The 25,468-nt window shown below is 38.2% G+C and overlaps 1 protein-coding gene across 16 annotated transcripts in view; it reads right to left on the reverse strand.

Moving 5' to 3' along the window:
• Window positions 1-94: 94 nt before the first annotated feature.
• Window positions 95-25,468, reverse strand: part of PPP1R12B (protein phosphatase 1 regulatory subunit 12B) — a 183,312-nt gene continuing 157,938 nt past the window's right edge. For 6 of the 16 annotated variants that reach the window (XM_089514314.1, XM_089514306.1, XM_089514313.1 and 3 more), the window contains 7 exons: window positions 24,784-24,800; window positions 23,163-23,310; window positions 21,519-21,623; window positions 21,205-21,258; window positions 18,832-18,882; window positions 14,059-14,238; window positions 6,192-6,275 (listed from right to left, as the gene is read on the reverse strand). In XM_089514314.1, the coding sequence (XP_089370440.1) occupies window positions 14,104-14,238; window positions 18,832-18,882; window positions 21,205-21,258; window positions 21,519-21,623; window positions 23,163-23,310; window positions 24,784-24,800 (510 nt within the window). In that variant the 3' untranslated portion in view covers window positions 6,192-6,275; window positions 14,059-14,103. The other 10 variants (XM_089514315.1, XM_089514310.1, XM_089514308.1 and 7 more) reach the window with 7 other exon arrangements.

Raw genomic sequence — 25,468 nt, forward strand, 5'->3', positions numbered from 1 at the left:
CCTCCTCTTAGAAAAGAAAGAAAAAGAGAGAGAGAGAGAGAGAGAGAAAGATTCACTATTTAAGACAAACTCAGTGTTAAAGCACATACTTTATTCATTTATAAATACTGTTCGTGTTTACAAGCATCATAGATGTGAATATTATTCTCAAACTTTCATACATATAATACTTAGAATACTATATAACAATCAGGAAAACAAAAATCATTCATTTCAGAGTTTGAAAGGCCACTCAAAAAGTTGCATAAAAATACATTCTTTTCCATCACTCATAGGCTATCTTTTCTCCAAGTAGTGTATTTACAAAGATCTGTAAAACTCTCCTTAAAACAGGTAAGTACAGAGCACTTGCAAATGGAAGTTAGCAAGCCAACAGCTGAAAACCTCTCTCTCTTTTCCAGGCGTTAACATTTGCAGAGAGGGCTAGTTACTAGATTCCACAACAGCATCAATTAAAATCAGCTAGGGAGAAGCACAACAGATCTTATGACAATGGTTTCGGCCTTGCTGTTTCTTCAGTGGTATAGTGACAACACGTTGAAAATTGCATTCACCATGGATCCAACTTGGCCCAGAAAAGAGAGGACATCAGAGAAGAAAGGAAACTTCTGGGAAATGAGTTTTCACCTGTAAGCTTTTAAGGAGTTATCTTAGTAAAAAAATCCTTCTTGGAACATGCTGACTCTAGCAGAACCACACACAGATTTCAAACATGAAGATGAATGTGAATTCAAACACAAATCATTCAAGGAAAATACCGCGGGGATTTTGCAAACTTGAAACTAAACTAGAAATGCCTCTTGCGGGAAACATGCATTTAGAACACTAGGGTTCAAATTCAGATGTTGCCCAGAGCGTCAGGCGAGCAAATACAGCAGTGGATCAGGTGGAGTGTGGAAAGCCAAAAAAGCATGGTAAAAATCAGACTGCATCAAAACTACAAAGAGTGTAAAAAGCTGCAGCAATGTGAGTGCAAATAACAAACATTTTCAATATCTTCTGATTTATTTGCAAGACATCCTACCAAAACAAGATCCCTTTCGGATATAATAAACAGCCAAACCACTGGAGAAAAAAGTGCTCAGATAAACCTGCTTATGAACCTGTATTTGAACTGTGGAAGTTCTCCTAAAATATACTGATGTCTTGCTTAAAAAGAACAATTTCCGGAGTGGTAGTGTAGTGGTTATGGAGCTTCATGACTAAGTTTGGATCAAATCCATTTTCAGAAAAGTTGAGGCCCTGACTAATATAACATGTACGAGGGCAAAGGAATATATTTGAATCTATTATATGACCTATCTATCATATACACTCATGTATTAAAGAATGCTAGACCATTTATTTTACCTTGATTTTTACTATTCTATTAGTTCACTCAAGAACAAATTTGGCCTTCCCTAATTCAAAGCAAATGTTAGTCTCCTGTCTATTGAAACAAGGCCAGTGGCTGCATATACAATATGATTCAAAGGCACTGCTGTATTAGTCTGAAATGGTATGCAAAGGGATATTGTAGACCTTTGAGACAGAGAGAGAGGTTGGTAGCATAAGCTTTTGTAGACTGAACCTACTTCATCACATGCATGGAATGAAGTGCCTATGGAAATACATTTATACTTAAGAATGAGCAGGCTATGTGTGTGAATAGGAACAGAAATGCAATGGGATGATGGGGTGACAAGTTCCGTTTTAACAATGGTTATGGTCACTGGGGGACATGGGTGGGAGGAAAGATATTCCCTAAAGCCAAGGTGAGCAGATACTCATATGAATGGTGGAGAGATTTCTTAGAATATAGTACTTTGCTGAATGGGAACCACTAAAAGGAGATTTTATAAAATGGGCAAGTAAGCCCTGATGAGGCTGGAACACTAATCAGTGTTCTAGATGAGTACTGAGCCAGGAAATCATTGTTCCTGGCTCAGTACACATCTAGAACACTAGACAAATAACATAATGGCTACACTTATATGCTAATATGTGAGAATAAGAGAGGTTTTACTATGAACGAAAACCCAAAACTGGATTGTATCCACAGCCTATGAAAGAACAAAGACTATGTGGTAGCTCCATATCTATGTTTTCAATTTCTATAGACTTGCTTCCAGTAATCAAATTCAGATTATATGGACTGGGGACAATTAACTATTTAAAAATTAGCTTATTTTTAAGATTGAAATCTTCTCCTAAATCCTGTATTGCTGGAAAAGTGGCTCCCTGTCTGGCTGAAACAGGTCTCAACAACTTTCTGACCCACCCATAAATTTGCTCAGTTAACTGTAAATCAACATGAATACAGAAAGCAGATGCTCATACTATCCAACTTCCACTACAGAAAAGCTGAAGAAAAGTACATTCTTTCTCTGTTTCTCCAATTTGAAATGGTTTTCCAATCATTCTTAAGAGTTCTTTCATTTAACAGTGCCTCATCTATATTACTAAAATTTAGTAATGTAAGACCTGGTGTGGTATAGTGGTTTGAGAGTTAAACTATGACCATGGAGACCAGGGTTCAAACCCCACTTGGCCATGGACACCCACTGGGTGACTTTGGGCAAGTGACACTGTCTCAACCTTAGAGGAAGGCAAACAGGCAAACCCCCTCTGAACAAATCTTGCGGGGGGGGAAAAAAGCCTTAATGGTTATTCTAGGGACACCATAAATTAGAAATGACTTGAAGGCACTCAACAACAAAGCCCATTAAACAGATTATCAGCTCTGAAGACTTCTTCCTGTATGCATTTGCTTCCCTCAACTCAGCCCCTTTTCTAAATCTCTAGTTTCATCTGAAACTTGCTTTGACCAACAATATCCCATTAAAACTTCAGCTTTCCAATTTATAAACAATAAAACTCAAGTCCTGATTCTACCTTACTTGAAGCTATGTCTTTTAAATCAAAGCATCTGCACAGATGTGGCAGAGGTCTTTAAGACCTCAGACATGCAGACACATCTTACAATGTACATTATATGTGAAATTAAGACAGTAGTAAGGAAAAAGGTCCACTTCCTATTTTAAAGAAAAACCTCCAGTATCCACAAGGCTGAATGCTCTCATATTTAACGACTTTCTTACATAATATGCAGTTTATGCAGAGAATGTTCCAGCAGACTGCACGATTATATCATCATATAAAATCCATAAGAACATTAAACTATAACAATATAATACATCAGGAAGGAAACATTATTCAGTAGTTGTAATATTTTCTTATTTTTAATAAAAGCAAACATGAAATTAGCACATGAATACTCTGTCCTGAATTCTTCTATAATGTTTATTTCATTGTATTAAAACCACTGACCAAGATATGAATGGGCCTTTGCCTACATTCACAACCCCTTTGCTTAAACTATGATTAGCCCAGGAAGCCATAGTGTTCTGTTTTGTTTGAACTAGCTTCAGAACAATCCAGCATCTACAGCAAATGTCATAGCATGATTTAAGATCTTCTCTAGTTCCAAAACGGATAACCAATTTTCTAACCAAGTGAAACTGTAAACTATGATTAGATATTTCTTGGTTTAATAATGCCTCACACAAAAGCAGGAAACAAAGGGATTGTGTACATGGGCAAAAACATAATTTACTTCAGTGTGGAAATAAAGATGGGTCCTCTAATGACTGATTTGGAGCTTTGCCATTCTACTGAAGAAGCCAAAGCTAAGTGTTAAAAATGATGACAATAATATCAATACGAGGCCCAGAACATCAAGCTGCATAACATATGACTATCAGCATTTGTCACAGTAATCCTCATAAAATAATCTGATTCACCATTTTGGTAGCACTGCTACAGGAGTGTTTTGGCTTGCCAACAGGTATTATTCACAGAATGTTCAACCCAGGGAAAAATCAAATTTACACATGATATTCCAACTGTATGTCTTGACTTCATATGGCATCACCTTTCCTGCCGTATTATCACAGTTTTTGATTTAAGGTTGTGTACACTATAGCTTTGAGAGTTATTTATTATATCAATACGTGGTGTTAATAATGGAATGCAGGAATCACTGTAGAATGGATTATAAGCACCGTATGTCTTTTTCTTCTATGCTGTTAAGTGATCTTTCATGTTAGTGTCTGAACAGGATACACTGAGAATTCCTCGCTCATGCAAAGCAGCCAGATTGGTAAACTACCAGATCCTAGAGCTGAAAGGTATCACTTGCAAAAAGATCAGCACATGCATCAAGGCCTTCTCTGGTCAGCAGGAGTTGAAGACTGTGCATACAGAGCAAGAAAACTACATCATCAACAATCCCAGCAATATAAAGGTCTGAAACAAATTGTGCAATAAGAGAATACCAAACATAGTATCAGTAAGTATGTGAATTTGTAACAGAAAATTATTTGATCCTTCCTGATATTGTTTTAAATATGACAGAATGACAGATCAAACAAACAAAAATCAAGTGCTTGTCTAAAACGCAGGGTCTTCTTTTTCTAATCAGAGATTCCAACCTCAAAGTTGTTCATATTAAAATCTGGATTCTTTGTAGAAAAGCAGCTTAACTGGCCAGTTCAGAGATGCTGATCTCTCCATCTTAAAATATTCCATGCCATTTTTCTCAGTCAGTGGTAGTGAGAGTAACATACAAATATGGAAAACCTAAAAAAGGATGATCAGGTGTTGAGAAACACTGAGAGAAAAGCTTGTATTGCCACTAATTACCTGTTAATGAGTGACTATACTCAGATCCCAAAGGTTCCTTTCTAATCAGTGGTGAGAACTGCCTAAATCTAGGCCAGAGCTATAGCTTCATAAAAGTGGTATCATGCTTTAAAAGAGAAGAAGACACAATTAAAAACAGAGAACAAGTCCTCTGGCAAAGGATCACATGGCAGGAACTTTTTTAAATAGATTCTGAAAATGAAATGTAGTTCTTCATAGTAGTCAGAATAATAGAGTGCTGAAGCAGTTATATTCTGAGAATCTGTAAAAGTGAATTAATTTATTTCTAGTACACACAAAAGGTTTCTAAACAATGTAGATCCTTGCTGTAAATGTCATCATTAGATGCAAACTCATTCATGTTTTACATCTGTGAAAATGATAGTTGTATTAAAAAATCTCAAACATTATGCAGTATTTTTTGACAAGAACTGCATACAAATTGAGTCATTTTCCACAAGGGATGGGCACCTCCATCCATCAACCTTCTGCTTCTTTAAAAATGGAGAATGCTTATATCTTCAGTTGCTTTTGTACCCACTGAAAATTATCATAATTATAATTTCCTTTGCTCAAGTATTTTGCAGAGCTTTTCATGCAACATGATTGCTTCACATAAAAATGAGGATTTTGCTACTTTAAAAGATACACTGGCATCTTGTGCAAGAGTACTTCTTACAACTGGAAACCGAATAAGTAATGTTTTCTGGTTTGCTGTTTTCCCACTGAAAGTCTTGAAGAATGGAGAGGACAAAGTGTTAGCCACAGAATACAGAGGTTATAAGACCACACTATTATTAAATAGTACAAGAGAAGGCAACCATGGAAGGCAACAGCAGGAAACAAGTTGAGCAGGACCATAAAGGTGAAACAAAACCAAAGGAAGAACCATTTATAGGCCCTCCCTGTTGAATTAGACTTAAAATGTTGTATTAAATTAATGTCAGCTATTGAGACATGTGGAAAACATTCATCTCCAAAGCTGAATAACCACTGTCAGACTCCCAGAGAAATAAGTTCTTGTGGCTTTCAGATTGCAGATTCCCAAATTCCAGAAGAGACGTTGACAAATCCTCAGTAACAGTTCTCAGTTCCACTCCTTATTCTTACTCCAAGGCAGTATCTTAAGACATATTGGGCCAATATCACAAGTCACTTCTTTATTACTTATTACAGTAGTTGCTTCTTTACACTGGATTATTGTGGACGGACATGAGGCTTACAGCAGATTGTTTGGGCAGCTAAGACAGTGCCATACCAGCATTTGTCCCACTGAATGAATAACATTAACATTCAAAAAATAATGAAATGTGTGTGTGGGCTATGCCAAGTCTTGGGGGTAAGGAGAGGATAAGCACTGTGCAATATGGGAATGCCCAGCCAAGTGCAAGTAGTAGTATGTGTGGCCAGCTGATCCATATCTGAAATGCCAGCAGTTCTTTCAACTGGAAAATCAGAAGGAGGTGGAAGCTTGTGCACAGAAATGTCATTTTTATGCCCATATACTACTTGGAGAGTTTACTGATGACCCGGATGAGTGCTCCATTTTCATCTTTCAGCCGCTGATTGTCTGACTTCAGCTCTGTCAAAATCTGTTCAAAGACAAGAAATAGTGTCAAAACATTTCAGTACTGACAGTTTGCAAATACCTTGGGGGAAAACATATAGCCACCCACACAACAGCACAATGCTATTTAGTTATACAAAATCAGTTTCTCTGAAAAGCAGGCAACTTAGGTTAACATGAACATGTATGTTAGTCTGTTAAATCAGTGTGCAAAGGGATATTGTAGTACCTTTGAGTTGGTCTCAAAAGTGTTACAAGATCAATTTGCACAGATATGTGGTATAAGTATATTTAACCCAATCGTAGTACATATCTACAATACAAAAGGGCCAAACATTCAATCCTTTATTACTTATATACAGAGCAGTAGCCATTCAAGTTGTTATGGTAGGTAACAGATCATATTTTTCAACATGCACAGGTCAAAGAAATGTACCTGTAAATACTATGAGATTCAAGTAAATGAAGAAGGATTGAAATCTAGCACAGCTGGAAAGGTCTATTGTTCTTGATGATGCTACTCCTATTGTCATACTTTCATTCAGTTTAGAGAATGTCCTTACTCTCTTATATTATGCCTTTGAACACACACATAATTCCCATTAGTAAGACAGATCTTTCACATTTAACTTTCAAGTAAAGTTGCACAGTTCCAGAAAACTGCATAGCTTTACATGCCCTCTTTTCAATATGTAAAATTACAATTAGAAACTAAAAATAAATAAAATCATGACCTTGATCAAGTGGAATTTTTAATACCTATTACATGCATCTATTCATGTCCTTTCCAAAATATTCAAGTAGCATCAATGGGGAGACCTTTTGCTAAAGAACATGATATTTATGTAAACCTGTCTTTAAAATGCTCCAAGAAATCCTGCATATATGCTCTCATTTAGTGAGATTTCAAAAAAATGACTTTTTTGGAGTAAAAGTGGTGTTTAGTAATCACCTGTCAATAGTTCTTCATATTAAATGCAGGTGCCCTATTCATAATGTGTTGAGCAATGCCTTTTTACATGTGAAAGAGAATTCTGTTAACCTTGTTAAAAACTCAGTCATAAAGCAAACTTTTTTTTAAAAACTTCCTATATCCATAGAAACTACAGGGTATGAAGTGTTGTTTCTGAATACTTAGAAATGCCACATGATTATGAGCAGAAACACCCTAGAACAATCAATTCTGGGCCATGGTTAGTATTGGAATTCATGTGACTTTACTAACAGGGCAGTATGTAGCTTATGATTAATGATGGCAGCCTGCTTTCAAGACCTTTCAGCATTCTTTCTGTTGTACCAACCTCCCAAGAATTTCTACAGGTTGACCTCTGTTGAGAGAAATTACTAGGGGCTGTTGTGTGTGATGAGGGATATTTACTGAAAAGATGTCCAGTAGAACTTAGGAGGAGGAGATGAGATGAAGCTTCAAAGGTTACTTCAAGTAGTACATATTTTATTTACATGTGAATTGTGGGGAAAACCTTGCAAATTGCTATGTATCCAGAATTGTAGCATAAACGTATTTGGAACCTATTGCCAGTGAAAATAGGTGATGTAAAAAATACTCATAAATTTTCTTATCTTTGACACATACAGTGGAGCCTTGTTATACGCTGGGGTTTGGTTAAAAGATCCTCCGTGTATAACAAAATCCGTGTATACTCAAGTCCCATTAAATATAATAACATAGCAAAATGGCGTATCTTATAAAAAATGGAAAATCAAGGTTTGATATTTGAAATTTATACTTTTTTTGGAACATTTTCAAACCGTGGATGCTTGAATCCTTGTATAAAAATCTGTGTACAGTATAAGAAGAACCGACTGTATTGTCTTTACAAATCAAGGTCCCCCTAGTCATCTGTAGTGAAATACATTGCATTTTGGAACTTCATTTTTACAAAAAGGAAAAAAACCTGTAATATTCCCATCCCCCCGCTTTTTTCCATGAGAGACGTAGGAGAGGTGTTTGCACAACTTATTTTTTTTTTAGCAAAACCAATAAAATCAAAAACTTCAATTAACATTGAAAACAACACAATCATTATTTCTGTTTTAAATAGGACATGATGAGATTATTAAAGAAATATAGAATATGCATTTATGTAATTATTTTTTATTTATTTACATTATTTATACCCCGCCCTTCTTCTTCTTCTTCTTCTTCTTCTTCTTCTTCTTCTTCTTCTTCTTCTTCTTCTTCTGTAAAGGCTCTCAGAGCGGCTTACAATTATTATTTTAATTAGACGGTTCCCTGCCCTCAGGCTTACAATCTAAAAAGACACAACAGAAAAGGAGAAGGGAATTGTGGTGGCGAAGGGAATCAAGACCAGGAGTTCTTCTCTCCCTCTGAGGCCTGGACTAAGGCAGAGAGACTGGAGGGAGGACTCTTCTTCTTAACCGAGGCTGGGCTCGATGGTGTTGGGCCCGTCCTTTCACTACCTCCAGGCCAGGAGATGACAGTTGGCAAGGAGGGAGGGCTCTTCTTCTTCAGGTCCAATGGCAATGGGCCTGTCCTTTCACTCCCTCCAGGCCAGAAGGTGATAGTTGGCAAGGAGGGAGGGCCTTCTTCTTCAGGCCCCGATGGCGTTGGGCCTGTCCTTTCACTCCCTTTCAGGCCAAAAGATAACAGTTAGCAAAAAGGAAGGGCCTTTTTCTTCAGGTCCGATGGCGTAGGGCCTGTCCTTTCACTCCCTTCCAGGCCAGAAGATGACAGTTGGCAAGGAGAGAGGGCTCTTATTCTTCAGGCCCGATGGCATTGGGCCTGTCCTTTCACTCCCTCCAGGACAGAAGATGACAGTTGGCAAGGAGGGAGGGCTCTTCTTCTTCAGGCCCAATGGCATTGGGCCTGTCCTTTCACTCCCTCCAGGACAGAAGATGACGGTTGGCAAGGAGGGAGGGCTCTTCTTCTTCAGGACCAATGGCGTTGGGCCTGTCCTTTCACTCCCTCCAGGACAGAAGATGACAGTTGGCAAGGAGGGAGGGCTCTTCTTCTTTAGGCCCGATGGCGTTGGGCCTGTCCTTCCACCCTCCAGGACAGAAGTTGACAGTTGGCAAGGAGGGAGGGCTCTTCTTCTTTAGGCCTGATGGGGTTGGGCCTGTCCTTTCACTCCCTCCAGGACAGAAGATGACAAGTGGCAAGGAGGGAGGGATCTTCTTCTGGACCTGTCCTTTCACTCCCTCCAGGACAGAAGATGACAGTTGGCAAGGAGGAAGGGCTCTTCTTCTTCAGGCCTGATGGCGTTGGGCCTGTCCTTCCACTCCCTCCAGGACAGAAGATGACAGTTGGCAAGAAGGGAGGGCTTGTAATATGTAATGATATGTAAGATTAAGTTTCTTCATGTAAGTACAATGGACCAATAGGTCCAGACACTATTAATAACTAGTCAAATTAAACAGCTCCTGAAATGTATAGGCAGGGATGTAGTCAAGGGGGGGGGGTTCTTGGGGTCCGGACCCCCCTTCCATTAGAAAAATGAATGGTGCGTGCTGCTGCGCTGCCGCGCCCAAGCCCCATTATAATGGTGGCACTTAGTCTGGACCCCCCCTTCCTAAAATCCTGGCTACGTCCCTGGTATAGGGATGTGACAAAATACAAATATTTACATTCTTTTGAAAAAGAGCATCCTAATATTTGGGACACCACTCTTATTTTTATTTGTACTTTAGGACTTCATTTGGGTGAATCTATTTGCACAAAATACATGTGATTTTTCTGCAAAGAGGTTATTGTACATGAAAGTATATTTTGTACATCATACTGCGGTGAATAGAACCTCAAGCTGACCAATGAGAAGGCAGCTAGAGCTCAGCCAATCTGGTGCTGGCTGAAGAATGGGAAGATTCTGTGTGACAGTTGGTTAGTCCAGTTAGGGTTGAGAATTCTGAGGGTGAGGATTCTGACATTTGGAGGGGAACAGTTAAGCCTGAGAGAGGGTGTGTGTTCCAGGAGTTCCTGAGGGAACAGATTCTAGTTGTTGATAGACCACGGAAGGGTCTGATAAGTCCAAAATGGGACGGTGTTAGGTACAAGCCGGACTCTGAAATAGGAGTTTGGTCAGTTTATATTCAGAAAGATAATAGTGCCTTTGTGGCTGAGATAATATTAAGAGTCAAATGTCAACTTGTAACTAAATAACCAAGACTAAAGTAACCAGTCAACAATAACAACTTTGAAACCAAATTAAAGTTTATTTTCTTGCCTTACAATAAACTTTTGTTATTATTTAAGAAATAAGTGGCCGGTGTTTTACAATCAAACTATGCTACCCAAACAGTAGACACAGTGGTGTTCTTCATCAGAAGAGAGACTTGTGGGTGGACGTCACCTAAATTGGTGGCAGCAGTGGGTTAAATAGGCCCAGGGTGCTGTCATCAATAAAACTTAGTTGTGTGCGTTACACATACCCATCAGGAATTTTTCTCAATATAAATGCAAAATATGAATAATTCTTATTAAAAAAACCCGAACAAACAAACCCTGCACAATGCCCCACATATTCTCATGGAGAGGAAGATTATTTGTTTACACAAATGGGAAAAACCAAAGAGTTACTTCCCTTCATTTTGAGCACCATCAAGAAAGAACAAAATTGCTTAATTTGTAATATGGTAGCAATTTAGCTACATCTTGTTTTTCCCAGTGTTTATTTCAGTATTCACTATACCATTTTCTTTTAAATGAATTCATGCTAAACAGAAAAAGTGAAATGGGATGAAAACAGCCGTCTTCCTTAGCAGTGTTCTGGTGAATATCAAGCAGAACACATTTCACTACTATATACCAAATATGAATACCTGGTAAATTTAGTAAGAAAGACAATAAATCTAAGTGATATATCATGCTGTTAAAGTGATTTGTTTAACATTTGTTACTTAGTGTTTTCTCAGCCAAATAAGGAGGGCATCAAAGCAAATACAGCTTCATGGTGGTTGCTTTAGTGAATAACAACTTTAGGAAAAACTGACTATTCTAGAGCAGGGGTAGGCAACCCTTTAGAGCCGGGGGCCGGGTTGCTGTCCCTCAGACAACTGGGGGGCCGAAGCCCAAAAAATAAATAATTAAATAAATTTTTTTAAAAATTAAATAAATAAATAAACCGGGACAAATGTAGGACAAAATTTTCAAATGGAGGACACTTTTTAAATAAAAATAGGAGGTCACGCGAAAACATTTGCTGATTTTTAAAAAAATGTTAAGATAAATGCATGTTTCTGAGGCCTCTATAGACAATTGCCCCACCATGCCCCTCGCGCAAGACGCCAAAGGCCCCGGCGGCAATCGGCGACAGGACCGGGCTGGGGCCGGTCCCAAGGCCTCGCCGGGCCGCATCCGGCCCGCGGGCCGCAGGTTGCCTACCCCTGTTCTAGAGCCTTGAATTATATACAACTTTTATATTATATTATATACGCTACATACTATGGCTAACATGTCAACCTGAAAGGGACCAAGCACATGAAGCAAAGGGCTTTTACAACTTAATAACCCTTAGGAAAGCATAAAGCATTAGTAAAAAAAAGCTACTAAATTATTATAACTGTAAAAACACCTTCAACTATTACAAAATACTTGTATTCATGTCCTCCATGAAGTGGTCTATTATTTTATTTAAAAGAAAGCCAAAACAAAACAACCATACTATTGTCTATGCTGAATATTACTGATGATGTGCCACAGGTTAACTATGAAGAAAGAAAACAAACAGCTTTTTGAGAATCTTAAACAGTGAGCTTCTTATACTTTAAATTTGTTATGACGTATAGTTAGTATTTGGTCAAAATAATTTTTTTCATTTCTTTCCCCCATTTTACATATTCTTCCTGAGTTGAGACTTCTTATTTTCATCTATGAAAACTGTTACTTTCTTAATGTTTCTATAAATTTGCTTAGGCTGAGTCCAGATGGGCCAAAAAGGACGCCCTCGTCACGAGTGAGGGGTGCCATGGGGCAGTGCTTCTAGATGCTCCTTGCACATGACAAGGGCATCAAAATGGCGGCGCCCTGTACAGACGAAGTGCTGCAATTGTTAAGCAAGCGCCACGCAGCATCCGCATGGCGCCGTGCAGCATCTGCATGGCGCCGTGCAGCATCTGCATGGCGCCGTGCAGCATCTGCATGGCGCCGTGCAGCACTTGTGTAACAAGTGCACCAGTGGCATATTGTGGCACACTCGTTACACTGCCATTGCGGCATAGACAGAACCCATTTTTGCGGGTTCTTTTTCTGCTGGCAGGAAGCCTTGCCGTTTGGCAGCTGAGGCTTCCCTCTAGTGGAAAACCAGGCACCGGCAGGCTGCCCTTTTTGGGCGGTCTGTAACCTGTCATAGTTAAGACCTGAGGAATAGAAGCTCATGTGGATCTTGACTGGCATTATTAGCTGCTGTCTCTGATACAGGTGCTGATGATTAAGAAACATCATTATATTATAGCAGAACAAAAATGTAGTATTTTAAGCTTTTGCAGTATTTGAATAAGAACTTTTCTGGTAACCTATTAATTTACATACAAATTTGCATCAATATATTCAGTGTACGAGGGATGTGCTGGCTTAGTGGTTAAGACGCCAATTCTGACGATGGGAAGATGGGCAGGTTGGCAGTTTGAAACCCGAGTGGTGCATGATTGGGTGAGCGAGCCCCAGCTTCTGCCAACCTAGCTGTTCAAAAGCATGCACATGGAAGTAGATAAATAGGTACCACTTTGGTGGGAAGGTAACAGCATTGAGTGCAGTAATGCTGGCTACATGACCGCTGGATTTGTCTTCGGACAATCCTGGCTTAGTAATGGAGATGAGCACAGCCCCCTACAGTCGGTTAAAACTAGACATTCATGTCACAGGACTACCTTTACCTTTACATGTGTATGCATGCCTGTGTACATGCCTATTTATTTATGAAAACATTTAAGCTACTGCACCTGATAAAAGATCATTTGGATTGTGGCATAGTTGTTTGAGATTTGGACTATGACTCTGGAGATCAGGGTTCGATTCCCTGCTTTGTCATGAAACCCACTTGGGCAAGTCACATGCTCCAAGCCTCAAGGGAAGCCTCTGAAAAAAATGTGTGAAGAAAAGGCCATGATAGGTTCACCTTAGGGTCGCTGTAAGTTGGAAACATGAAGGCACACAACACACACACACTTATTGTCTCCCAATATATTCCCATCAACTAAGTAAACATTTAGAAGTTGACACAGTTACAATATTAATCTATGTCCAACCCTGCATTCAGTGACAAAATTGTATTTGGGACTGTATTCCTTATAGCTCATTTCAGATACTATTATCCTGCCATAAAATAATTTAATAGCTACCCACCTTTAACAATAATTCATGTGTTCCAATCTTGGTCTCTTATATATATTTGGGTAGTATTTTTAAAAAATCTTATAATATTCTCCTTCAGAATGGCATTGTTCTAACATACTTTATAACAAACAGACAGATGGATTCTTTCATTTTGTTTTCTCTCTTTGATTTGTCCTTATCCTTATCCAACAATGCCTTTTGAAAGGGCAAAGCCTAAATAAAATCATTATTATTCCAGAAATTCAAGTGCGATGCAGAACCTATATAGGCAAAATGCATACCTGAAAAGAAGTGACTGTGTAAATCAAGAACTGTACCTCCAAGATGAAGACTGTACCTTATAGGGATTAGAAACGTAAAGTTTATAACCAATACTGTTCTAGTAGGAAGCCACCTGCATACGGCTATTTGAGTGTCACACTTTTTATCTGACAGAGTTAGGAAGAATGTGGAAAGAGTTGCGGATAGGCTTGGACAGACAATAAGAGCAAAGACCTGCCTGGAAGAGTGGAAGGAGAAGTGAGATCAACTTGAGGGGGAGATGCTATAGCTCTTCTGACTCTGGGGGCTCAGCGGACTGCGAGAGCCTGGCTACAACCCTGGTCAAAGCCCTGTTTTCGGCCAGCAGCTGCTCATTCATCTGCCTCAAAGTGTGAATCTGTTTGAGCTGGTGAAGGTTCTGCAAAGTGAGACATGGAGGAGATAGACAAAGACAAAACAGAGAATATAAAACAGCACAGAAACGTGAATTCAGTTGACAAGCAAGAAATAAAAAAAAGAGCAGCAATGAAAGATGGGAAGCTGTGAAAGCACAGAAGAAGCCAGACAACACACTGAGGTTCTGGAAAGACTAAAAAGAAACCACAATAGGCATTTGCTCTCTTAATGCTTGAACCTGCCTGAATTTCAAATGTAACGATAAAACGTAAGATAAGAAATTATTATTCTGTTGTGGGATGTGTTAAACTTTTGCAAACCACATCAGGGCAATCCTATAAGCAGTTCTACTGCAAGTACTATCAAATGTAATGCTAGTCTGAACAGTGCTGATAGAGCAGCTTAGTGTCTTTATGGATCTCTTCATGTGACCCATATCATGATCCAGATGCCTTTGTAAAGTAAAAGCAGTTTGCTGTTGAATAAAAGCTTGCCATTAACTCCATTATCCTGTACTTGACATACAGGAATATTTGGAGTAGAAAGGGAAATTAGTTTGCATACATCAGCGATGCTCTGAATTCTTACACAACAAAGGAACATTATTAATAATAATAAAATTTATTTATATCCCGCCTCTCTAAAAAATGCAACCAGGGCAATTTACAAGGTTAAAATATACAGTCCAAAGCCTCAACCCACCCCCCTTAAAATACAATTAAACAATGTGGAATTTAAAACATAAAACATACTTTATCCATGCAACCTGTATGTGTACTTATACTGCACTTTATGCTTCTCCTTTTATCACACTCATCAGGTTCAAGCAATGTACGCTACCTATGTTTAATCTTTAAAACTTTCCTCTAAATATAAACTCATACTTCGTGTATGGCAGTACATCTGGAAACTGATAATCAAGTTATGCAAACCTATCATCATCATCATCATCATCATCATCATCGTCGTCGTCGTCGTCATCGTCACCTTTATTTATACCCTGTCTTTCCCTCAAAACTGTAATTCAAGGTAGCTTAGACATTAAAATAATGTAGGACTTTAAAGTGTATCAGGGCACTTCTGGGTATTGGTCTGAGTCATTGTTACAAAATAGGAATAAAATCCTGTAAATCAACTGCAAAAGTAAAGCGTACAGAATCAGTGTTTTAAAAGTGTTTGTATAGCAATTACAGTTCACCCTCCATTTTCGCGGGGGATCCATTCCGGACCCCACTCCCATGAAAATGGAGGCTCATGCATATTCAAGCCCCATAGGCTTGAATGGGGTGCATGCCTGTGCACTTGTGGCAGGGGGACACACCACTGAAAATAGTGGAGGTTGCTCCTCCATGGATTTTCAAGGTTGCGGATCCCAGATTCACGAATTAGGAGGAGCGACTATATAGAAATTAACTTCCCTTTGGAGAAATTACTTTATTCTGGAAATATTTTTCAAAGCAGACTATTTGCAAAACCAAGAAACATTTAATATATTTATCCTTTAATACAGATCAACTATAAACTGGAACACAGGCAATATATCTGAGTCACTGAATCTGCCCCTGAAGAAGTATCCTCTAAAAATAATAAAAAATAATAAAATCTGTATTTATATCCCACTTTTATGCCAAAGGACCAATCAAAGCGGCTTACATGATTAAAAAGCAGTCAATATACGCTACATACAGTCTGTACAATACTATATCTAACCCCCTTTAAAAAAGGATTAAACACATTACAATTTAAAATCAATTGTTACAATACTGATAATAACAACGATCTACTGGGAAATAGTAGAATGATACTTATTGTTTGTATGTACAGCGCTGTGTAAATCTACAGCGCTATAAAATAAAGCATAATAACAACAATAATAATAAAGGTGAGAAGAAATCATTAGCCGATTGTTCTATTTGGGGAAGGCCTGCCGGAAGAGATCCATCTTAACAGCTTTTTTAAAGCTGTCTAGACTGGAAATTTGACAGATCTCCTCCGGCAAGGCATTCCACATTCCATTCTAAGACTTTCAAAAGAAATTAACAGAACATAATGCATAAGATATAACTGAGATTAAACTTTCAAGAGAAAGTTTTCCCACTTAAGTATTCAAGACAAAGTTTAGCTAGGGCAGAAGGGTGGGAAGAGGAGAATAAAACTGGATACATCTCCTATAGTTAAGAGCATTCTCCCCAGCACATTCTCCCCATCTCCCTCTAGAGCTATATAACTACAGAATTATAAATTCCACCACTAAGCAACTGAACACTCTGGCCCAAAATAAAAGATAAAATGTCCTTGTGATAACCATTTGATGGAAAGACAATATGAATTCAATGGAACCATGTCAGGGTTCTTTGCCTCTGGGCCTGAAGGTGAATAGAACCACAATGAATTTTTTAATGAATTTTTTGTGAATTTTTTTTAAAAAAGCATTTGATATTAAACATATGAGACTGACAAGCAAATCCAGTAAAAGGACATGATGTATGTAACACAGGATAGCAACATTTAGTTTTTATTTGTAAACATTTTGTAAGGCACATACAACAGATTGATAACCTTGTTCTTTCTCCCCAATGCTCTCATGTATGCCTTTATTGTAAAGAGATCCTTATAACCTTATGATGAGCCTAGCCCATGCTGCATTAATTTTGTTGTTCAGAGGCTCACAGTAATTATATTCCATAAAAATGAAAAGGGTCAGCAGATCGAGAGAGCATAATGAATGCTTCATCATTGGTTTTGTCGCTGAAAACAACTGATAATAATCCACCTGTCTATACTTTAAAAAGTTTCTAAGTGCTGACTAAGCTCATACAGCTGAGATATTTGTGTCTGTTAAGCCAGAAGCATCATGACCAACCAGTCATGAAAGCCTAGCAGCACCTCTCAAACTCAGCTTTCTACATCTTCTTACAAATTCAATGCTGTCAGAAAAATAAAAAAATAAAGTAAAATAAAAATAAAATTGTTGTACAGTCCCACAATAACATACATTCAAAAGGAAATTTCTGAAGAAGGTGTAAGCCAAATTGTAACAACAGTATAGGAGAGATTGAAGTAGTTCATGCATATTTGCTTGGTTAGCTCAAGGTGACGTTGGCCATATTAAGAAGCTGTGTACAGATGAAGGCATACAATGCATGAAATTGATATCATTCAAAAGAGGTAGACATGCTGAAGATGACCTGTATTCTCTCTCCCTCTCACACATGCATACACATACACGCTTAACAGAATTATATACTTGAATTTATTTTAAAACACTATTTAAATTAGGAAAAGATTAACAACTAAATACTTCAGTAACCACTAATATGGAGTTAAATGTTTATAATTACTATATTTAAAAATATTTGAGCTACATTTTTCTTTTTACATTCTGATATAAGTACATTTTCTAAAGTAATTTTGTTTGTTACAACATTCTTCACAATGAAGCAGTATTCTAGCTCTCTTCTGTGGCTGTATTCTGCATTTTCCCAATTTTGATTTGACATCTTACAATAAGATGACACTGATGTTTGATCTTGTGCACTTCCATTTTCAAATTCTTTAGCAGCTCACAGATTACTAATTACATTTTCATAAGATGCCTCACTAGTTCATAAGACACAGCCCTCCAGTAGAACTGGATTGTAGTTTCTGCTACTGAAATTTTCTTTTGAAGAAAAAAACTTAAATCCAAATGGAACTTTAAATAAAGTTCACACTCAGAATAAAAAATCTGAAATTCTTTAAAGGGCTCTTGGACTCTTTTTTTTCTTCCAAATGTTGGATGTCTTCCCCACTCACTACAAGGGGCACATCAGTAAAGACTAGCAATATAAATGATGGGGTAGAAGCTGATGAAATACTAAAGCATGCTGTCCTTTTTGGAGTAGCTATTCCATGATGACCGTATGCTTCCACTTTAATTGATCGTACCCCACTCCACCGCCCAAGTTTCATAATAAAGGACACCACCAGGTGGGAGTAAGGGCTTCCTACCCATGGGGTATACTCAATAGAGCCCACTCAAGACACTGTATACAGCAAGGATGGGTAAGAATGTCTTCCTGAGGTCCAGTATTGTCCCTCAGCCCAAAATTATGGGGCATTACACTATTTTACACACACAAAAACTGAAGAGGTAAGAGGGACAGGTGGAATCTTTGAAGAAACCAGAAGACCTGTGGCTCCCAAGCCTCTGGAAACTATCCACCACCCATGACATACAGAATCCCCCCCCCCCCCCAAAAAAAAAAATTGCAGTGTAGAACTGAAGTATGTTTCACTGGGAAATGGGAAGATCCTTACAGGTAAAACTTCAGACACACTTTTTTGCATATTAATTCATCAGCCTCATATTGAATAGCAAGCTTCCCTGAGGCTTCTAGAAGACAAGCTTAAGAATAGCACAGGTAAAAATGGCTTCATAATAAATGTTGCAAAACAGAAGTCCTCAGGAAAGTTTTAGAAAATGCTTGTAGCATGGGAAACATAAGGGCACTCAACAGGGGGTGTGTATTTGTGTACTATATTAAAATACGGTTGTATGACTAACATTGTTCCCAACATGCCACTCTAAAAAGCATTACTATACAGAAAAAAATAAGGGAGGAAGTTTTTCTACCTTCATCTCCTCTTCCATTTCAGACAGCTTCCGCTCAAGGGCTCGTTTCTCCTGTTCACGTAAGAACAGTTACAGTGAAAAATCTTTTGTGCAATATGGGGAGGGACACTAATCATAGACAGTTTAATGAAGAAAAATACATCAGCATTAAGAGACCCAAATTTTTTCAAAAGACATAGCAGTATACTTAGAAGAAAGAACTACAATGGGGCTTCATTATCCGGGGGCTTGCTATCAAACGATTTAAGCATCCATGGACAGCAAGCCCCATCATCCCCAATAGCAGTGCATGATATAGTCACGCTAGCGCACTTGCGCATGTGCCATTGCCATTAGGGACAATGGGACTTGAGATACCATTTTTTAGTATCCATGGGGGAGGGGGTACTAAGATCTGACTGTACAACCTTCTTTTTTATAAAGTGCATATGTAGAGCTTTTTCATATGTATAAAAGTACTGTATTTTCCGGTGTATAAGACGACCCCCAACTTTTCCAGTTAAAATATAGAGTTTGGGATATACTCGCCGTATAAGACTACCCCTCTTCCAACGCACACCAAATAAAAATTTAAAAAAATTATCAGATTTGATTTCAATAGGGTAATTTTAATTCAAATGCTTATGACATGCAGGTTCTTAGCAGGAAAACCTGTTGTATACAAAGCCTGCTTGGATTGGTCAGCTCTCCCTGTCTGCCCAGCCCTCCCTGTCTCCAAGACTATCAGAGTGGTAGCGCAAGCACGTCTCTTTTTTCCATACCCCGGGTGTCCTGGATGCCTGAGGCTTGCTCCACATACGGCAGGGATGTGGCCACAGTCTGAGGTCGCCGCATACGGTGGGGATGTGGCCACAGCCGTTTTTGAGCTCCCCCCACTATATGTGGTGACCACAGATTCTCCAGTCCAGCTCGGAAGTTTCAGCACCCACCCTAAAAGACGACCCCGGAGTGTAAGACGACCCCTGACTTTTGAGAAGATTTTCCTGGGTTAAAAAGTAGTCTTATATGTCGGAAAAGACAGTAGATATAACTTCCTACTGATCAGCTCCCTTCCTTGCTTCTTAGATGTCCAACATTAACCAAAGGAATGGAGAATTTTGGAAAGTAGGTCTCAGTTGTTACACATGGAATTGGCCAGGCTTCCACACATGTGTTTCTGTTTTCAGGGTTTGGGGTTCTTCAAGGATTTGCAGTTGGAGGGTTACACCAATAAGAATAAGAATAAACCTAATAATAATAATAATAATAATAATAATAATAATAGCAGCAGCAGCAGCAGCACTACTACTACAGTGGGGTGAACAAGAGAATACTGGACAAATTCTAGGAATAGAAATGATATAGTAGAGTTGGTGGTAGTAGTAGCAGTAGTAGGTAATAATTGTTTTTGCCTCCCTGGCTTGCTTAAGGCTCAGGAGAACCCTTTTCTAAAACCAGGAAATAAACTTTAAACTGTCTAGATGGTAAACACTGAGATACTTTTAGTAAAATAAATAAATAAATGAATAGAATTGAACAATTTGGAGGAGAGCATTTTTAAGTCTCAAAAATAACCTTGGCCACATGTGGCCCATAGTACACACCTCTGCATATCCCAGCCTTAGAAGAGGCAGAAATTTGTTACCTGGCAAAGAGGGTTCATACAACAAGCATATCATACTTGCACGCTAAGCTTGTTTTTATATCTAAACTATGCTAGAATATATTTTGCCAGTCATCTTCAAAAGAAATTGTTTGAAATAAAATAATTTGAATACAATGAGTTTGTTGTGCCACAGTGTATTCTGAATCATTTATAAAAGATAATATATTTTACCTCACATGTTTTCAAACTAAAAAAGCAGTTGGTAATAATGCAATTTCATACCACTTTAACTGGTATGGATCCATCCTATGGAATCCTGGCATGTGTACTCTGTTGTGATACCAGAGCTCTCTTTTGTGAGAAGGCTAAGTATCTCACAAAACTACAATCATAGAATTCCATATTTGTGAGCCATGGCAGTTAAAGTAGTGTCAAACTGCATCATACTTGCAATGTAGATATAGCCTAAGACTTCTCTATATTTGTACAGCATCAACCACCATACTGATACAGTACTTTCTGGGACACAATAGTTATCACTTATCATAACAAAAATCTTATAACATGTTAAAACGCTGAAAGGAACTGTTTCATAATGAGCAAAAAAAATGCTGATGAACAAGTCTGAAGAGCCAACTGGATCAGAAGGCAGGTATTATACAAGCATTGATATACCTGGGTTTTTAGGACTAGAGTTTTTACAGTCATATTTTTCTTCCAAAAGTTCTATTCCTTCTAAAGTCATGCTAAATTACAAGAAAGTAGACAATGGAAAGCAGAACACATACCCTCTTTTCCATTTCAAGCAAACTTGAACGGTCAGAAGTCTTTTCCTGCTTCTGCTATTGAAAGAAAAAATATTAAAAATAGTTTTGGAACACAGGGGACATTACAAAGAAGTTATTCGCAAGGAGAATTAAATATTTATTAAGAAATAATGGCACTTCTCCAAATGCTTCCATTTTTATTCTAATTTGTCTGAGAAGCAATGGCGGTCTTTCTCACATATCATTACTCCACCCCACCTCCAAGTGGAACCATTAACATTTTATCATTCCTAGTTACAGTTTCATTCCAATCCTTATTTTCAGGGTTTCTTTACCTGGGCTACCTTCTCTATCTTTGTTTTGATATCGGAGAGTTCCACCTGGGCATCTTGCAGTTTTGATTTCAATTTTTGATTTTCAGACAGGGCACTCTCATAAAGCTGAATGGGGATAAAAAAAAGTTGTCAGTATCAAATAAGGCTTCACCTACTGAAACATTAACCCTTATATAATGGAGGATAATAGCTACTCTAATCACTATTGTCAGCCCCTCAAATTAACAGACTTTACTGCAGTTGTTTTAAGTAGCAATTAATATTGCTAGATAACCTTATTTTAGAAGAGGTTACAAAACAAAATCAATACTTACACTCCCACTTTTTAAACTCTGTTTCAGGGAATAATGGGAGGCTCCTTTGAAGCTTTATTCTCCATAAAAATCAGTAATAATGGCATGGGTTTATCTAAAAAAGGGGGTGGGCAACTGTGGGGAAGGAACAAGGGGCCAATCTTCTCCCATGTGAGCTTCTGCAAGCTGCAAGGACTGTCAAATTGGTGGCGGAAGTGAATAAAACTTCTGGTTTTGAAAACCAGGTTTCTAAAATGTTAAACAGTGTAGGCCCCTTGCAATCCAATTAAAGATTACTGTACATTGCTTCCCATCATTTAGAAAAAGCGCTACCCAGATGTATAGTCTCCCACCATAACAACTACTGACTTTTGCACAGCCTTACATTTGCACAGCCTTATAGGAATGCTAGATAACTCTTGGGCATACCCTTTCATTTGTGAGAATCCCATATAGGTGAAAGGAGGGATGTAAAATAAGTAAGCAAACAAATACATGTGAAATAGTATTTTTCACTAGAACTACAAGATTCCGATACACTTAGAATTAATTCTGCATGCCAGTCCAGAGTTTATGGCTGTTCCATAGAAAAATCCACTTCCGTTCATCCTAAACTGTCTTTATTTCAGCGTTGTAATTTAGGATTGGAAGAGAATATTTTACAGTTACTCCTATAAAACAATCTGAAGTTAAACTGTTGACCTACTGCAAATAACATGGATATATACCAGAGATTCAGATCTACGTTTTACTCAGCTTGACCTATAGCTCACTCCAGAACTTTGGCCACAAACCAAGGTTCCAGACAGACACATACATGATGAAAAGGTTCTGTGAAAATGTAAAAACTGCTAGACTACTAGCATGTTGAATTCTAATCTGAAGTGACAGACAGGACTCTGAGCAATTATTAAGGTCTTTAGATCTGACATTTAAGCATATTATGTGTGCTTAAGTGTGACAGATGCTTAAATCTCATGCAATTGTACCAAAAGACAACACAGTAATTTTTTTTTCATTTCCTAACTTTCAGATTTTATATAGTGCCAGTCTTCCCATTCTATGGACATGGATTGAGTTAAAGCAGGTGACTTGCCCAAGGTTATTCAGGAAAACCATGGAGGATATAAAATGAAGGGACACAAATTATCAAATTAAATTTACACTGAATGATTTCAGTCCTCCTCAGTTTACACATATAGTTCCCATACTATTTTGGCATCCTGTGTATATTTAAATTCTGATAATTTTCTTCTTCTCTAATAGTCACCAACTATACCTGAGATGGTTGTTTATTAAATCACTGAGAGAACAGAGCATGAGAGGGAAGCATTCAATTTCAGTTACCCACTTTTTTATAATCTTTGCTACTATCCTCTTCTGCTCTGCTACTGAGGGCAGCCAAACGATTCTCTCTTCTGGTGTAGGCGCTGCTGCGACCTGAGGATCGATCACCATAAGTATCACTGGTGCCAGTGCTTGAACTTGCTGCATCCAACCTGGAATCAAGCATAATATAAAACAGTCACTGAATTATAGGCCATTTATAAATTTCAGGTATGTCATTTGGGTAAATTTGAATTTCAGAGAAAGAAGCAAAGAAAGCCTACGGAAGAAATGCCCCTTTTTATGCCTGTAGACAGGGAAGTATGAGAAAATCATTTATAGAGATTATCACATGGGGTTAAGAAATGGGAGAAAAACAGAATGCTCCCCTCGTGACTGAGCGATCGTGCAAAATTTTCACACAATGTTGCGTTCATCCAGTACTTCTCCCATCAATAACTTGGAATGCATCCATAACTTCTTATTAACAGGGAAACCCCATGAATGGTTTGCTGATTGTGCTTCAATTGCCTATTGCAAAGGTGTGGAAGGCAATAATGTTCCATTTGCGCTATTGTGGAGGAATCTGGAACCTTTTCCCAGACTGTATTTCGGTACAGGCAATTCATTCTCATTGATAGCATAGTTTTTGGAGTGGATTTTTGTCTTATTTCGAGGTGCAGGACATTAGATAAAAATAATGTTGTAAAATATATAAATTTTATTTTGATGTGTTCAGGATGGAACCATAATTTTCAGACATATGCTGTCATACCATAACCATGCATGACTTAGGGAGCTGGGTATGTTTAGCCTTGAAAAGAGACAGTTAAGAGGTGATATGGTATTTGAAGGGGTGTCACATTGAGGAGGGAGCAACCTTGTTTCTGCTGCTCCCGAGACTAGAACACAGAACAATGGATGTAAGATACAGGATAAGAGATTCTACCTTAACATTAGGAGGAACTTCCTGAGAGCTGTTCAACAGTGGAACACATTTCCTTGGAGTGTGATGGAGTCTCCTTCTTTGGAGGTCTTTAAACAGAGGCTAGATGGCCATCTGTCGGGGATGCTTTGATTGTGAGTTCCTGAATGGCAGGGGTTGGACTGGATGACCCTTGTGGTCTCTTCCAACTCTATGATTCTATGTGTTAAACGTTCAATAATGACATACTAATGATACACAAATGGATGTATGCAGAGCACAATTGCGTTTCTCTTTTTTTTATATCATCAGTATTGCATGATTGTGTGACTGTTTAAAAATATTGATCACTACAGAGCTATGCTTTTATTATTTTCCAATAACACAATTGTTGTGGAATTAGCCCTAGTGTGATAATCTCCCTTGTTTTGCTCAGCCTGACTCGAGTGATCAAACCAATCCCTTCTCTCCAACATTTAGCTTCTTTTGACAATCACTGTCAATACAAATATGATTCCAGGAATGTGTAAGTAGTTCAGATTAAAGAAGAAGTCTGTTAAATCACTGCCAGTTTTGAAAGAGGTAATTAGAAATCTTGGATCCAATTCCATATACAGTTAAGGGGACAATTGTTCAAAATGCTGAGAAGATTTTTTGGGGGGGCGGTGGCGGGTGGGGGTTATGCTTCAAAAAACAAACACATGCATTCTGTAAATCTTACCTGGAAAGTCTTTCATGCTATAAAAAGAGAAACAAAAGAAGACAGGATCAGGAACAAAAATGAATAATGTTCACATTCCAATTGCAAAGTAATACTCATCCAGGTCTGACTAAAGTTTATGGCAAATTATTGCACACTTAATCCAGCATGTTATTTGCTTGTAAAGAAACATTCCCCCATTGTCCACCAGCTGTACAATTTAAATACTGGAAAAAATCCATTTTGATCATTTCAAAATGCCTGAATGTACCTAGAACTAATACCCCAGCTACTATGGTTTAATATTCTTTTATCTGCTCATCTTTCCTATTTGTTACCCTTCTTTTTGTTGCTCAGATACTTTATTACTACTCTTAATTGATATATCAATGTAACATTTCTGCAAAATTACAATAAAGCTAAATAAACTTTTTTTAAAAAAAATCTTAAAATATCTTGCAAACAAAAATCCTTTTCTCCTAGTATGAACCGGCCTGGACTCTGAGATCCTCTGGAGAAGCTCTTCTATCCGTCCCAACACCATCACAAACACGATTGGTGGGAAGCGAGAGAGGGCCTTCTTGGTGGCTGCCCCTAGACTCTGGAACTCCTTGCCCAGGGAGATCAGAACGGCTCCCTCCTTGATGGCCTTCCGCCAGCAGGTGAAGACCTACCTGTTAATACAGGCGTTTAAGGAATTGCTATA

The sequence above is a fragment of the Sceloporus occidentalis genome, unplaced genomic scaffold, assembly GCF_023333645.1.
Source record: "Sceloporus occidentalis isolate IW3139 unplaced genomic scaffold, rSceOcc1.0.p SCAF_3, whole genome shotgun sequence".
NCBI classification, from domain to species: domain Eukaryota; kingdom Metazoa; phylum Chordata; class Lepidosauria; order Squamata; family Phrynosomatidae; genus Sceloporus; species Sceloporus occidentalis.